This window comes from Podarcis pityusensis (genome assembly GCF_964106645.2).
Source record: "Podarcis pityusensis genome assembly, chromosome: Z".
NCBI classification, from domain to species: Eukaryota; Metazoa; Chordata; class Lepidosauria; order Squamata; family Lacertidae; genus Podarcis; species Podarcis pityusensis.
Window position 1 is genome coordinate 39,979,063 of NC_138044.1, and position 15,966 is coordinate 39,995,028.

The 15,966-nt window shown below is 46.1% G+C and overlaps 2 protein-coding genes across 4 annotated transcripts in view; one reads left to right on the plus strand and one right to left on the minus strand.

Moving 5' to 3' along the window:
* LAMP2 (lysosomal associated membrane protein 2) overlaps nt 1-4,533 on the plus strand; it is a 28,969-nt gene extending 24,436 nt beyond the window's left edge. The window contains exon 9 of the mRNA XM_080991131.1: nt 810-4,533. Coding sequence (XP_080847257.1) covers nt 810-949 — 140 coding nt within the window. The 3' untranslated portion in view covers nt 950-4,533. The remainder of the gene's footprint in view (nt 1-809) is intronic.
* Nucleotides 4,534-4,739: 206 nt separating this feature from the next.
* Nucleotides 4,740-15,966, minus strand: part of ATP1B4 (ATPase Na+/K+ transporting family member beta 4) — a 43,842-nt gene continuing 32,615 nt past the window's right edge. For all 3 annotated transcript variants that reach the window (XM_080991147.1, XM_080991146.1, XM_080991145.1), the window contains exons 4-9: nt 13,079-13,207; nt 11,829-11,936; nt 10,285-10,481; nt 8,022-8,078; nt 7,823-7,915; nt 4,740-6,065 (exon numbers count right to left, since the gene is read on the minus strand). In XM_080991147.1, coding sequence (XP_080847273.1) covers nt 5,904-6,065; nt 7,823-7,915; nt 8,022-8,078; nt 10,285-10,481; nt 11,829-11,936; nt 13,079-13,207 — 746 coding nt within the window. In that variant the 3' untranslated portion in view covers nt 4,740-5,903. The remainder of the gene's footprint in view (nt 6,066-7,822; nt 7,916-8,021; nt 8,079-10,284; nt 10,482-11,828; nt 11,937-13,078; nt 13,208-15,966) is intronic.

Here is a 15,966-nt window from a genome sequence, read left to right on the forward strand (position 1 = left end):
TAAACAGGCATGGCTTCCCTCCCCCCCCCCCCAGAATCCTGGGAAGTGTAGTTTGTTAAGGGTGCTGATAATTGTTAGGAAACCCCAATTCCTCTCAGCCAGAATTCACAGATTTCCCTCGTAGGATGCCTTTTGACTGTTAAACTACTCTGGCTATTGTAGGCCTGTTAGGGGAAATAAAGGTAAAGGTAAAGGGACCCCTGACCATTAGGTCCAGTCGTGACCAACTCTGGGGTTGCGGCGCTCATCTCGCTTTATTGGCCGAGGGAGCCGGTGTACAGCTTCCGGGTCATGTGGCCAGCATGACTAAGCTGCTTCTGGTGAACCAGAGCAGCGCACGGAAATGCCGTTTACCTTCCCGCCGGAGCGGTACCTATTTACCTACTTGCACTTTGAGGTGCTTTTGAACTGCTAGGTTGGCAGGAGCAGGGACCGAGCAACGGGAGCTCACCCCGTCGCGGGGATTCGAACCACCGACCTTCTGATCGGCAAGTCCTAGGCTCTGTGGTTTAACCCACAGCGCCACCCGCGTCCTGCATTAGGGGGAATAGGACATCGTAAAAACAGTGATCTCCCAGAATGGTTTTTTTTGGGGGGGGGGGGACAACCGCTATGGCTGTTTAAACTGACAGGATGCCGCTTTAAATGTGTAGTGTAGATGGGGCCTACGTTAGGAAACAAGAGTTGCAACTATGTCACTTGTGCTTTTGCTAATTTGTGCTCAGATGCTTGCTCTCTTCACTAACTTCCTGTCCCTTGCTCTGTGTTCTCCCTCTCCCCCCTCTCTTTTCAATCTTGTCTTCCTACAGCTGAAGAGTGTACCAGTTCTGATTTCCTCTTTATCATCCCCATTGTGGTGGGTGTGGTCATCGGACTCCTTATTGTTTTTGCCTTTGTCTTTTATATGATCGGAAGGCGGAAAAGTGACAGTGGCTACCAAGCTGTATAACCCTGTTATGTGCTGCTGCTGCTGCTTCTGCTTCTCTTCTTTCTGTTTCCGCTCGCCCCGTACCCTTAACAGACTTTCGAGCTCATGGTTTTCTTACAGTAAAAGAAAAGAAGAAGGAAAACACACACAAGCAAGGTAAATATAATATGTGCATACAACAGGAGGTAGGAACTGCTGACTGAGGCTGCTGCCTACTTTGAGAATCTTTTTTTGGACTCCCCTTCACCACTTGAAAACAAGACTGATTGTTTTCTGAAGAAAGAAGTGTTGGAAACAAATCTCATCCCTCTTCAGCTTACGCTTCCGATTTGCATTTCCTGGATTCTAGTTATTGTGTGGGTATCGAAACAGATAGCAAACTTTCAGGGGGCGTTTGCAGCTTTAGGGAGCAGCAGCAAATGTCATAGGAAGTTTCCTTATACCAAGTAAGACTGTGGGCGGTCCAACTTTTCATACCAAGTGGGCCGCAAGAGTTTTCGACATGGAGCCCATGGGCTGTACACTGCCTTGCACAGGAAGGGGAGTGAGCCCAAAATTTGACACATGCACCCAGCCTTCATTCTGCCTTCCCAAAGCCAGATAAGCAAGGGGCTGGGCTTTGGGAAGGCTTTCGGCAGGTCCCAGAGCCCTCCCACCTTCTTCTTAGAGCTGCGAAAGCGCTAAATAGGCCTTGAGAAGGAGGATGAAGGACTCTAGGACCCTGTAGAGCCCTCAAGCCTCCTTCCCTAAGCCCAGTGCCTCAGTTACCAAGCTTTGGGAAGGCAGCAGGAGGGCTGGGGATGAGGTGTCAAATGTTGCTGAGGGCCACCCAAAAAGGTCCCAAGGGCCACAGGCAACCCTCAGACTATGCATTGAACCACCCTGATCTGGCCTGATACCACTGCTTTCCCCCCCCCCCAAAAAAGTTTTGGGGTACTCTGATTTTCCTACTCATATTGAAATACTGCCCCTCAATGAGGCCAAACTTAAATTCACAAAATGTTTAGGGGTATGTGTACCCCTGCGTACCCCCAGAAAAAAAGCACTGCCTGATACTGTCTACACTGACCACCAGCAGCATTCCAGGATTTCGGGTAGAACTAACCAGCCCTACCTGGAGATGCCTTGGATTTAACCAGAGACTTATAGCATTTAATGCAGATGTTGTACTGCTGAGATACGGCTTTTCCCCTTAAAGGTTTTCAACATTTGTGGGAGTGAGGCTCTAGTTAAAGGTCGATTGTAACTTTAATTTCTGTGGCCACTTCGTACATGGGTAGGGAAACTGTGAGCCTCCAAGGTGCTATTGGATTCCAACGTTTGGCAGATAATTGAGGATGATGCAAGTTGTAAGCAAAAGGCTTAGTAGATGAAAGTAAATCAGCTGCTTTATAGCAGACTATGCTATTTGGTCATCTAGCAAAGTAGGAACATAGGAAGCTGCCTTATACTGAGATAGCTCAAAATTCTATCTAGTATTGTCTGACTGGCAACAGTTCTCCAGGGTTTCAGATATGGGTTTCTCCCAGACCCTACCTCGAGATTCTGGGACCTTCTGCATGCAAAACAGATGCTCTACCACTTCCCCGTGTCTTCTCCAGGGACTGGGAACCTCCAGCTGCTATTGGGCCAACTGTTGGCCAATGATTTGGGAAGCTGGGCAGCAACATCAGGAAGGCCACAAGTTCCCAAGTAGTTTGGAGAAGGCCCAAATTGCCATGCACCCACGGGAGCTTTGGACTTGAATTTCTGGAGCAAGAGTCTCACCCCTTAACCACATCACCCCACATATCAAACTACTGACACCAAAGCTGTGTGGAAGGAGACATGCCTTTTCAAAGAGAATGAAAAGGTCAAACAAGCTTACTGGACAGGTGGGTTATTTCTCCCACAGTACAATTACTTACAGCACAGAAGCTTAGCTTTGGGTAGGTCCAAAATATTTCATTTACAGTGACCAAGGTACCACCTATTACAGGCAAAATGTGAATGCCCATGGAAGTTTGCTACTCATTCTAGAGATGTATAAGCAGGTAAGTCTTGTTGAGGCCAATGATACTTACTTATAAGTAGGTTTGCATAAGACACATAAAACATAGGATAGTCACCAAACATGTATGCCTGAAGAATCTTGAATGCCTGGCTAGAGATCCCATCACAGATGGTTATTTTTGTAGGCATTTCACTATGCCATAGGGTTGGGGAGGAATCTGTAGCCCGCTGGAATAAAGCTCCCATCAGCCCCAACCATTGGCCTTGTTTGGTGGGAATTGGGAGTCAACCAGCATTTGGACAGTCATACTGTCCTCATCCCAGGCTTAAGGTAATGTGAAGAGCCTTCTTCAAATGTAACTACACCTTGATTTATCATACTGGTATGTCATTTTTCATTCCCAAGGATACTCGGAGCAGTTCACAATAATAAAATTAGGCGGAATTGCAAGGTGCTGTGAGTGGTACCACATGACTCACAGCTGCTCTCTTGCATCCCTGACAAAGACCTGGAATGTATATGCTGGAAGTTGTCCTTGCAGATGGATTTGTTGAGAGAGCTGATCCATCTGTTTTTGCCCTGGCTAGTTACCTAAGTCAGGAATGGGGAAATGCATCTGGCTGGCAGGCCAAATCTTTACCTCCTCCCACTACACCCCTTGGGCCAAATTTGACAAGTGGGTGTGAGTCAATCAACTGACATGTTTTCTTTTCCTTGCACAGTTTGAAATAATACCACATGGGCAAAGACACAGCACTTTGCAGGTGCCAGACATCATCTGATTGCGATGCAAGCACTCAACAGTCACAGCGGTGCTTGCAAACCCGACTTTACATAACATCAAGTTGTGTGTGTGTGTGTGTGTGTGTGTGTGTGTGTGTGGCTTTGGCCAAAATGGTCTCACCATATGGGTTGACCTGACAGACCAGATCAAGCTCATGGGCTGGAGGTTTCCCATTGCTGACAGAAGTGAATGGGTATGTACTTTCGCGTCCAGATGAATGTGAGGGATAGGAAAGGGAAGCAGGCTATGCAGTGATCTGAAAGGACACAGGCTCTTCCCTATGCTGTGACTTAGCACCAGAATGTAGGGGCTCAGTTGCTTTGTGTTCATTCATTCACTTACTTTACTCTCCTCCTTCATGATGCCATTGCCATTGCACAGTTTTCTTTCTGGTGACTGGGGCTCTCACAAAAGCGTTTCCACTGCTGGATTTAGGGCAGTGTAGGTGGTTCCTCCATGCAGGGCAGAGCTGGGGTGCGTGTGTGCAAAATTGAGAAGATCCATTTGGAGATGCAAGATTTTGGCCTTTATGAAAGATTACCAAAGTCTGCCCCTGCTGCTTCGCACAGCAGCCCATCCTAGCCCATTTTCTTCATGATTGCATGAGGTGGTACCCAAGCTGAATTCTCAATTGAATTGCCCTGCGACTTAACATGAAGGCATGGCATATCCCTCAATGGTTTTTTTGAATTGTCAAAAGCTACTTTAGGTTTCTTCTGGTGTTAAAAACAAGCCAGCACTTTTAATGTTGTCATAGTATGTATGACAAGTGATAATGAAGATGGACGTATGTCTGTGCTAAACAATAAAGTCAACCATGGTTGGCTATCCTGACTTTGTGTTAAATAATTCTTGGAGCACAAACGTGTGACTTCTAATGCGCTTTTCCAAGTTCAGGTTAAGTGTTGTGCATGCATGTTAACATAGCCCAATCCCACACCAACCTTTGATGCCTGTTCTGATGGCAACTTTCCCCCACCCTTAGTCTCCCAGTCTGAAACGCTGCACAAATAAAGAGACAAATGGGGTCAGTGCACATTATGAAGATTTTTACTAATTCATTTTGATTTATAGTCCACCCTTTCCAAAGAGTGTGGGGTTGAAGTGAAAATACATTCATAACAAAACTCCCAGTTACACTGATTAAATCCACCACCTGGCCCTTGCTGCTCACAGCCAAAATGGATAAAAAAATCAGTGTTACAGCACTAACAGAAAGCATGTTGGCTTGCGCTACAATGGGCTGTCAGAGGATGGGAACACCAGAGCCAAGGGGCAGACCCAGGTAATTTATTTCTATGTACACTTTGTGTTTACAGTGCACATAAACAGTAAGCTAAATGAGAGCATTCTCTCTATAGGCAAATGTAGGGGTGGAAATGATCTCTTGGCTAGGGTGGGCCCAGGGCTGTTTAGAGGTCATTGCCACTACTTAGAACTGAGCTTGAAAAGCAAAAGGCAACCAACACGCTGTATTTCCCCTGTTCTAGATCAGAGCCAGGAGGTCTCAGTAGATAGGCCAATAGTCATCAACATGACATTTATACTTTCTAACTTCAAAATTGGTGTGTCTGTGAACTGCCTGCCTCAAACAGAGGAGTTGTGGACATGGAATATTCCATTTGAGCAGCGAGTCTTGGAGCAGGTGCCTTTTTAATAATCTAATACACACACAACTATCCAGAAAGGAGATTTCCAGGGTTTATATAATCTCCAGACTCCCTTGCTCAAGTTCAAGTGCACATACAACATATTAACCTTGGGGTGTTTGTTAATTGATGAGCAGCTGATTTGCATCTGCCTGGGCCCAGTGAGGGTGGGGGTGAGTGACAATAGCAATGGTTCCTTTTAGAGTCCAAATTGCCTGCTTGATACCAAATACCACACTTGTTGATGTGCCAGTGAAAAAATCTAACATAAATACATTGTGTGTGTTTATGTTTTAATAAAAGTTTTCCAACATGACATGTGTTCATTTGCTCGCAGGATGGATGTTTTAAAATATGTCATCTATACTTAGATTTAGATTTGAGTTATCCATATTTCTTTTTGTTTGCTATGAAAGCCAAATAACCCCCCCAAATCAGGTTTGAATTTTCCTAGTGTGTGTGAATGGCCTATTTCTTCTTCTTTTCCCTCCTCCATGGTGAGAAAGATTTGCTTGCCATTGGAAGAGCGATAGCAAATGCTGCTCTGGCCTATGTTGTGATTTTCAGCATGAAGACTACTCGCCCCAGAAACCGGTCACTGTTGAAGTTGTTGATGATACCCTTGCCGTTCAGTTGGCACTGAACATTTATCTCTTTGTCCTTTGCCATGTCCGAAAAATGAATGCCCACCAATGGTTGTGTATAATTTACCTGGAAAAAATATAAGCAGATGAGAGAAATAGGAATGTCCAGTGATGGCTCAGAATAGCTCGGTGGGGAATGATTGGGCTAAAACGTAAACAGGGTGCAAGTCAGCTGAAGTGCTCTGTGGCTTGAATCCAATATATATGTCACGTGAGCCAGATACAGGTACAGTCGTACATTGGTTTTTGAACAGATTAGTTCTCAAATGTTTTGGCTCCCAAACGCTGCAAACCCAGAAGTGACTCTTCCGGTCTGCGAACTATTTTTGGAAGCCGAATGTCCAACAGGGCTTCTGCGGTTTCCGATTGGCTGCAGGACCTTCCTGCAGCCAATCAGAAGCTGCGCTTTGGTTTCTGAACATTTTGGAAGTCAAATGGACTTCCGGAACAGATTCCGTTCAACTTCCAAGGTATACACAGAGTGGAATTTAATGCACTCAATCTATTAGCACAAGGATTTTTTAAAAAAGTAAAGGTAAAGGTACTTCTGCCCGTACGGGCCAGTCTTGCCAGACTCTAGGGTTGTGCGCTCATCTCACTCTATAGGCCGGGAGCCAGCGCTGTCCGCAGACACTTGCGGGTCACGTGGCCAGCGTGACAAGCTGCATCTGGCGAGCCAGCGCAGCACACAGAACGCCGTTTACCTTCCCGCTGGTAAGCGGTCCCTATTTATCTACTTGCACCCGGGGGTGCTTTCGAACTGCTAGGTTGGCAGGCGCTGGGACCGAATGATGGGAGCGCACCCCGCCGTGGGGATTCAAACCGCCGACCATGCGATCGGCAAGTCCTAGGCGCTGAGGTTTTACCCACAGCGCCACCCGCGTCCCTACATCACAATGATTTACCCTTGTGCAATAGACTAAAGCAGATCTGCAGGTGTTGTGGGGTGTGTAGGGGGTGGGGAGAAGGAAGAAAGTTCCATTGTGTAGGTATACATCCTTACACTAAAGGAATGAGTGCATTAGATACTTAATTGCGTATACTGGCACGGCCTGTCCCAACGTTAGACAGAGGGAAGCATATGGCTCAGGCGGCAGATGCTGGAGAATAGCAAAGAGCAGTGAGGTGTTGGAGGACAGAGGTGTTAGGTGTCACCTGGCCTGCCCTACACCCTCCCTAAGATACCCTGCTTTACAATAAGACCACAACTTATGTGGGGATTACGTTCCGGGAACTGCACCTAATGCAAAAATCGCGTATTGGGTTCAAGGGTGGGTGTGATTACCAAAGTCAGTTTTTCCCAGAACGCTGCCCCCTTTCTAAGTTTTTAATATATATCTACCATGCAAACAAGTCACAGACTTTGGCACATCCTCTCAACTACAATAAGTCACAATGGTGTCAGTTTACACATTCAACTGCAGGGGATTAGGACCTTGTCTAGACTTACAATAGAACACATCTGTAAACTGTGCCATTTCAGAATACAGGTGGGTATGCCACTGTTGAATGTTTCTCCGACATTAAATAAAGAATCCCTGTCCCCAGCCCCGCACCCCCAAATGGTCTCTAGCACATCAGGAAGAAGCTGTGCTACACTTCCATTAAGTGGAAGCATCAAAAAAAAGAGACCCACCACCCACTGCATTCTGAAGTGGTGCGATCAATTCTGCTATCTCAGAACTCTAATTACCCACTGCCTACTTTGGACCTCTTTCTCCTCTTCTGTTTAAAAACTGCCCTTCTTATTCTCTGCTACCCGGAAAACTGCTAAAGCCAGGCAAGTGGAAGACACGCTTGCCCAACAGCTGCATTTCTACTTACATGTGTGTGCTTGCCGTAGTAAGGGAAGTACATGGGATCAAATGTTGAAGATGGGTAGAAAGCCACTGTCTTGATATCCGCCGCATCACCTTTCTGCATTAACAAAAATAGGGGCATGAGTAAGATAAACACAGTATGGATTCATGGTGCTGATGCCAGCCCTGCAATAAGCAATACAATCAGGTGGAAAAGGACTCACGTGTACATTGCAGCTCACAGTCACTGGATTCCCATAACCAGGCTTATAACCTACAATCTATGACAAAAGACAGTATTTTTAATTATCTTTGAATTAAAAACAAAAAAGGTAGCCTATGATTAAGATGAAGTCCTATTTTGCTATATGGTTCCAGCAGGTCTGCAAAGCACAGGAGGATACACAGCTATAATACATTGCCTTGGTTCGCACATAAAAGTATTCCATGGTTTGTTTGGCAAACCATGAGTTGTCTCCCAGACAATAAAAGGATGGGCCTTTTCTCGAACGTTTTGTATGTTTCCCAGTTGTTTTCGCCTCATGCCTTTATAGTTTAGTGACCACCTGGAACCATGTGGGCAAACAAATCATGGTTAAGGAAGGGTGCAGGGTTTACACAAAATGCCAAGCCATAGTTATAACAAACCAAGGTTTGTTAGCCATTAACAAACCATGGTATCAGATTGGTTAAGCTGCTAGGTAGGGTTTACACATAACACTTAGTCATGGTTTAGCATTATATGCAAACCAGTCCAAGAAGTATTTTTGACTATTGAGCAGTCAACACAACACACATGAACCTGAGAATCCATTTAGTGAAGTAACAGCCCTAGTATAACACCCAGTATAACACATTTTAATCAGCTGGTGATTTGATAAAAAAAAATCTGTTTATCAGATATGTGCAACTAAAAAGATTTCTTTCTTTTTAAATTCCCTGCAACAAATTATGATGTAGATCCATGACTTGGGGCTTTCCCAACCCCATAACCACACTGCCAATTTTGAGAACAGCCTAATGCCCTCCTCCAAAGTGCATTTACTGGGAAGCAAATCCAATGGTTTCAGTAAAATGTCCAGAACAGGCAAGCTTATGAAAGCAACATTAATCGCCACTATGTGTCAGGATCACACAATGTACATTCATTTAAATCAATTTAATAAAACAGGATCCCAGCAAAAAGTAATGTTCCTTCTCTTCACTTCTTACCAAAAATTAGAAGCATTTTAAATGAAATATGTTGCACCTCTCACACAAATTTACTGTGCTATGATTCAAAGCAAATAAGCAGATATGAGACAAACAGTTTTTAATCACTAAGAGGGGAACCAATAGTGTTGTTAGTTAACTCCAACTCCCATCAGCCCCAATCAGCATGGCCAATGTTCAGGAATGATGGAAGCTGTAGACCAGAATCATCTAGATAGCCACAGGAACCCCATCCCTACACTAAGAGGATAGTGTACTAACACAACCATGAACTATGAGAGTTAAATCAAACCTGCATAGTCAGAAACGTGTATTCTAGGAGGCAGCTGTCATCTTGATCTGAACAAAAATTGGCCACCACTGCAAACAGCATGCCATTTCAAAAGACTTACCGTATTTTTCGCTCTATAACACGCACCCGACCATAACACGCATGTAGTTTTTAGAGGAGGAAAACAAGAAAAAAAATATTCTAAACGAAACAGTGGATGTATGATTTTTGTGGTTCATGCTGTGGCCACAGACATGTGATCTGAGTTTGGAGTAGCCCAATGCAAAAATCCTGGGGATCCATGTGGATCCGTGCTTTGTAACCATGTTTTAAGTGGGGAGGGAAGGAAAAGCACTCAAGGGATAAGGAGCACGTGTAGAGTGGGTGGAGAAGGATGCTGCTAATAATGAAGAAGAGGGGTATAAAGGGAGAAGGCTCGTCTCCCACTTTGCTCCTTTAAAGCAAGCAGGCTCTGCTTTTCTCCCTCCTCCCCGCTCATCCCAGGCTTAGCGAGCTGAAAGACTTTGCTGCTATGTAGCGAGCTGAGTGGGGAGGAGAGAGGGACAGAGAGCCTGCTTGCTTTAAAGGAACCAACTGGACAGGAGCTGCTTACACTCGTGTAAGCGGCTCCTCTCCTCTCCCGCTTTGCTCCTTTAAAGAAGCAGGCTCTCTGTCCCTCTCTCCTCCCCACTCAGCGGCTCTTCTCCCGCTTTGCTGTTTCAAAGCGAGCCACGGAGTAAGGAAGGAAGGGGAACCATGGATCCTCTGCTCACGACTGCAGCAGATCCCCCCGCCACCCGTAGGCATTCCCTCCATAACACGCACAGACATTTCCCCTTACTTTCTAGGAGAAAAAAAGTGAGTGTTATGGTGCAAAAAATACGGTATTTTTCTGACCAGCAAGGCAATTTTTGTGTTTCTTCATTAACCAAATGTATGTGAGCATACACCTCTCCCATTCCAGGATACATAAAAAGAAATAAAAAGTAAGCCAGGGAACATACTCTATTCATCTTCAGCAAGATGCAAGGTTGTCCTGTTGAATAGCCAAACGATGGATCATCTATTCCAGAACAAGCATTTAATGCGGATCGCTTGAATTGGCAAGCTTTTTTCAGGCCACTTTCTTCATCGTCTTGGATGAAATAATTGCCTTCATTGCATTTAATGTTCTTCTCTTCTTGAACTTTGTCATCATAATCTAAAGGTAATAATACAGAGAACGTTAATATTCCGTATGTCTTTCACCACAACGTTTTCTCTTGCTACAGGAGGCAGATAGGTCCAAAGGGCTCCACATTCACTTGGTTATCCTTCCAAGTAGTGGCAGAATTTGGGATTTCAAAATTCAGCAGCACCCTGTACAATGCCAAAATTCAGCACCCTCTGCTTCTCGCCTTCCGTCCTACATTGTTGCTGCAGCATCCCCTGTGGGGCCCTAATGGCTTGCCGTCCAGGGTGGATGAACCAGTTGTGCTGCCCTAAATCTGCCTCTGTTTCCAAAGGCCACGTGCCAATGGTAGGCAGGGCCAGTGGGTACTGTTATGTACTGAGTTGAATAGGATTCAGAATGCAGCAGTCTGATTGGTCCTAGAACAATGCAGCAGTATGATTGGTCGGCAGGAGCCACCCTATCCAGCTCCAGATAGAAGTGAATCCACAACCTGATTGGCTTACAGGAGAAGTCCGGAATTAGCCAATCACATGCAGCCCATTGTGTAAATAATGTATATAAAGCAGATACTTTGAGGGGACTTCCATTCCTCCTCACCACTATGAGCTGAATAAAGAGCATGAAATCACTTTGCGACTCTGAGTATATTTCACTGGCGACGAGGATGGGATCCCGCTGAGCTGACTGCCACACACAGCACCGCAGCACCGCCACCTGCCGCACCGCTGCCTCGCACCGTGTATCCAGGCTTCAGCTCCGGGACACAAGGAACTCAGAATGGCAACCGACAGCAGCTTCTCGCCGTTCAACCTTGTGCAGACCACCAAGGACACCCTCCGCCGCATGACGCAAGGGGATTGGGAGTACCGCCTTGCCACATTCCTTCTAGCACAGCACAGCACCCCCAGCTCAACGACTGGCCGGAGCCCCGCTGAATTACTAATGGGTCGGCAACTCTGAATATATTTCAGGTACATAAGATTCCTACAGGTTGGCTGAGTCACATGACTTGAATGTCATTACTAACGATTCTTCTTCCCAGTTTGACTTCATCAGATTGGCTAATTTATCCTCTTCCTCCCCCTTCTTTTCCCTCTTTTTCTATTTCCTCCTCTCTCTCTATCCCCACTTCTCTTTCCCCCTCAACCCCATATTGCCTGCAACAAAAATGTCTCAAACTGACTGTAATTGACCTGTATGAAGGATTCTTACAATTTAAAAACAGAGACACTGAATGTACTTTTGTTACTTATGGAAAATCTTTTAATAGAAAACATTTTTTTAAAAAAAAGATTGGCTAATTTATATGGAGTTGGGGGGGACAGGGTGTGAGTAATATACAAAAAAAACAACAAAACGAAACAGAAATCCCACCTTGTAGGAACGCATGCAGGTTATCCACATATTTCTGCCACGAATCGGCGTCAGCGGGTTTGAACGCAATGTTGACTGAGCTGCTAATGTGTGGTCTAATCATAACTCCTGCAACAGAAAACGCCAGAAAACGGAAGTGTGAATCCAAAATGGAGCTTTTTTTAATTGAACAGAGGTTGGCAAGAAGTTCCCTGATGGGCTTTCCCTGCCCTTTGATGCCCCATCTCTATAGCACCGCTTCCTATAGTTGTGGTGGTTCCTCCTTTCCACCTCCCTTTGCTCTCTCAACTGAACCCACCATCCAGAGCGAGAGAGCAGGATGCTGCTCCTTCTTCCATAGCTGTTCATTGCTCAAGCACCAGAGGAAGCAAAGGGGTAACAATGGCAGCAAGGACCCACGGCCGCCCCCTGCCTTGCACATTTGGGCAGCAGGTTGCAGTGGATATACTATAGCTCCTCAGCTCAAAAGAATGCAAGAAGTGGGATGCTGGATCAGGCCAAAGGCCCATCTGTGCCAGCATCCTGTTCTCACAGTGGCCACCCAGATGCCCCTGGGAAACCCACAAGCCAGACCTGAGAACACCACACTCTTCCCAACCATGTTTCCCAGGAACTGGTATTCAGAGGCACAACCCCATGCAGAACAGCAGTGGAGGGTCAGGGGACAACTGTGAAATGGCCACCCCACCCCACCGCAGGAGGCAGGCCCTCAGAAACTATCCAAGGATGTAACAATAGCCCCAAACCAGATGCTAGGCTTTCTGTTGGTACTGAGAGGGGAATAAGGCCTCCAAACAACTCTCAGTTGCAATCCCCAGGGGGGTTTATCAGTCAACTCTTCTTCCCAGAAACAGGGATTTGTCTCCTACATACTTCCAGAACAGTTAACACACTAAAATCCCCAGAATTCTTTGGGAGAAGCCATGACTGTCAAAGTGGTATGATACTGCTTTTAATGCATAGTGCAGATGGGGCCTTCCTTTCTAACATGAACATCCCACACCTTTCTTCTGGTATAGAACCCAATGTGGTGTACGTGTGGTCCCTAGGTAGTCACCCCCCCCTCCAGGCATTGGCCAGCCCCAGATCTGCTTAGCTTCAGCAAGGTGGTGGTCTCATGCGCCTGGGATACACATGGTGCATCACCACCACCAACATACGTAGGGTTGATATAAATTCCATGAGCCTAGCAAGCTGCGCTCAGAGGCAACTGAGCTACAGCGATCTGAGTTCAAGTATATATAATTTACCTGGTGGAGCAACTCTGTCCCTGTGCTTCGGTGTATAGGGGCTCAGAGTCATTAACATCACATACATGCAAAATGCAAACATCCCAGCCAGGAACAAGTACAAAACGAGGTAAAATAAGAGTATCAGGCCTGCAAGACAAGAAAATACGAAACGCTGTTGACTTCCCATGGAGGTAAGAGGTAACCTGTATGAAGAAGCAGCAGTAATTATGCTGGTCCCACAAACACAGAGTAGGGGGCAGTAAGGCTCTCTATCCAGGCATACAGAAAAGGATGCTGGACTTGATCAGCTGCCCCCTGGTACTTTGTAAAGGAGCTGCAGCTCAATAGTCAAGCACCTGCTTTGCATGAAGAAGGTCCCAGGTCAATAATCTCTAGACAGGGTTGGGAGAAATATTTGTTCGAAACTCTGGAGAGCCATTGCCAATCAGTACAGGCCATAGGAGCCAACTCCAGGGGGCTGTGGGAGCTTGGGCACTCACAATAATATTATTGTGGGGGCTGGGCACCCACAAAGTCAATGAGCAAAGCTGGAGGGACACAGCCAGTCAACTTCTGCGGCGCTACCTCTGAGAGAGAAGCAGTTCAGCTCCACCTTCCACAGCCAGCCAGCAAGTCACCCTTTGCAAAGAGGGGGCTCAGACGTGGAGGCAGAGTCTGCCCCCGAGTCCAGGCCCTTCCCTGGAGAAAAGGGTGTCTCACTGGCTGTGGAGAGGAGGAGAAGGGGAGCCCCCCTTCTCTTCTAAGGGCAGGCGTGTGACATCGCACGTCCATGTTACAGCGGCAGGCACCCACAACCCGGAGGGTGAGATGGCACCCCTGGCACTGCTGACAGTACTGAGGTAGATGGATCAATGGTCTGAGGTACAAGGCAGCTCCCTCTGCCCCTATTTGCTCCTGCATTAAGATGCAGATAGTGTGGTTGAGGAGGGTGTTTATTTTATTGGGTGATGGGGTGCCAACTAGAATAAAAAGCAATATTGATGCATGCCTTTAAGGAGATAAGATTGATAGACAGATCGATAGATATAGATATATGTTTAAGGCAATGAGGGTGCTGCATTTCCTGTTTCCAGAGTTACTGTAGTGTGTAGTGGTTAGAGTATTGGACCAGGACCTCGGAGACCTACGGTAGGTTCAAATCCCCACTCAACTATAAAGCTCCCTAGGTGCCTGAGGCTGTTTCTACTTCCTGACCTAACCTCCCTCCCTCGCAGGGTTGTTGTGGGTGGTAGAAGGAGAAGCATAAAATGGAAAAAATATATATAAAGTAATGCTTCCCCACTATGCATGGAAGTAGGTTGGTAATTGAGAGGTGATAAGAAGAATGATGGTAATTCTAAATTATCATTGCTATTAATTTGGATCAGGTAGTACTCAAAGCTGATCGCCGAAGAATTGATGCTTTTGAATTATGGTGCTGGAGGAGACTCTTGAGAGTCCCATGGACTGCAAGAAGATCAAACCTATCCATTCTGAAGGAAATCAGCCCTGAGTGCTCCCTGGAAGGACAGATCGTGAAGCTGAGGCTCCAGTACTTTGGCCACCTCATGAGAAGAGAAGACTCCCTGGAAAAGACCCTGATGTTGGGAAAGATGGAGGGCACAAGGAGAAGGGGACGACAGAGGACGAGATGGTTGGACAGTGTTCTCAAAGCTACCAGCATGAGTTTGACCAAACTGCGGGAGGCAGTGGAAGACAGGAGTGCCTGGCGTGCTCTGGTCCATGGGGTCACGAAGAGTCGGACACGACTAAACGACTAAACAACAACAACAGTACTCAAGGCACATTTGCTTAGCAAACCTAAGGCATGTGGAAGAAAATAATTTGGGGTGCATGGTATGAAATGCTCTTCCCTGATGTTACCAGGGGGTTTGCTAGGTACTTAAAGAACTCTATGCGCAGTCCCATTGTCACAAATTTGCATACAGGTGTAAAGTACCTCTGGGCAAATTAAAATGGTAGTGACGGGGATCTTACTGCCCCATGCCTTGCCGCATGTCAGCAAATTTCTGAAAAATAAGTTCTTTAAAACATAGGAAGGTGCCTTATACTGAGTCAGACAATTACATCCATTTAGCTTGTTGGCTAAGATCAATTGTAGCGTGTGTAGCTCAGTACTGTCTGCACTGACTGGAAGCAGCTTGCCAAGGTTTCAATCAGGGTTTTCCCCTAGTCTTACCTGGAGTTGCTGCGTATTGAACCTGGGACCTTCTGCATGCAAAGCAGATACTCCGCAATTAAGCTACAACCCTTCCTCAAAAGGAGAAAGGGTCAGGAGACCAGGGACCCAGCCTCAAAAACTCAAGTGTTGAGCCCTCCCTAAAAATAGACGTGTGGTTACAGCACAGAAATGCCTGTTTGCCTTTAGGCTCTGTCCTGACCAGAGACCTAAGATGATGGACAGATTGTCTCAAGAGAACAAATCCCAGGAGCTTTAGAAATAATAATGATATTGAAGCAAACTTCTAACCCAACCTATTTCTGTGTGTTTATTTCCCAGGAAAAGCCCAAGTCCAGTTTCAGGACAATCTTTGAGAATGCAGATGTGCCCTTTCACCTCCACGTTCCTGAGGCTTTTATGCTGAGAGGAACTTTTAGGTCTGAGAACAAACTGGGGCGGGCTGGGAGGAGAGCAAACTTAATTTGGGCCTGTTAGTGGCTTTGGCGAGGGGCCAGCAAGGGTGGGGAGGGCGAGAAACCCTTCTTGGAGCATAGAAAAGCATCAACGCAAAAGGCAATAGGAACTGTGATTGTTCTTTTCTTTATTTTAAAACATTTTTAATAATTCACGAGGACAAGCTAATTGGTGCTAATTCTGGCATTCCTTCGGATCTGGAACCTGCACCCAAATTCTCTCTCTCTCTCATTCACCAATTTGCCTTGAA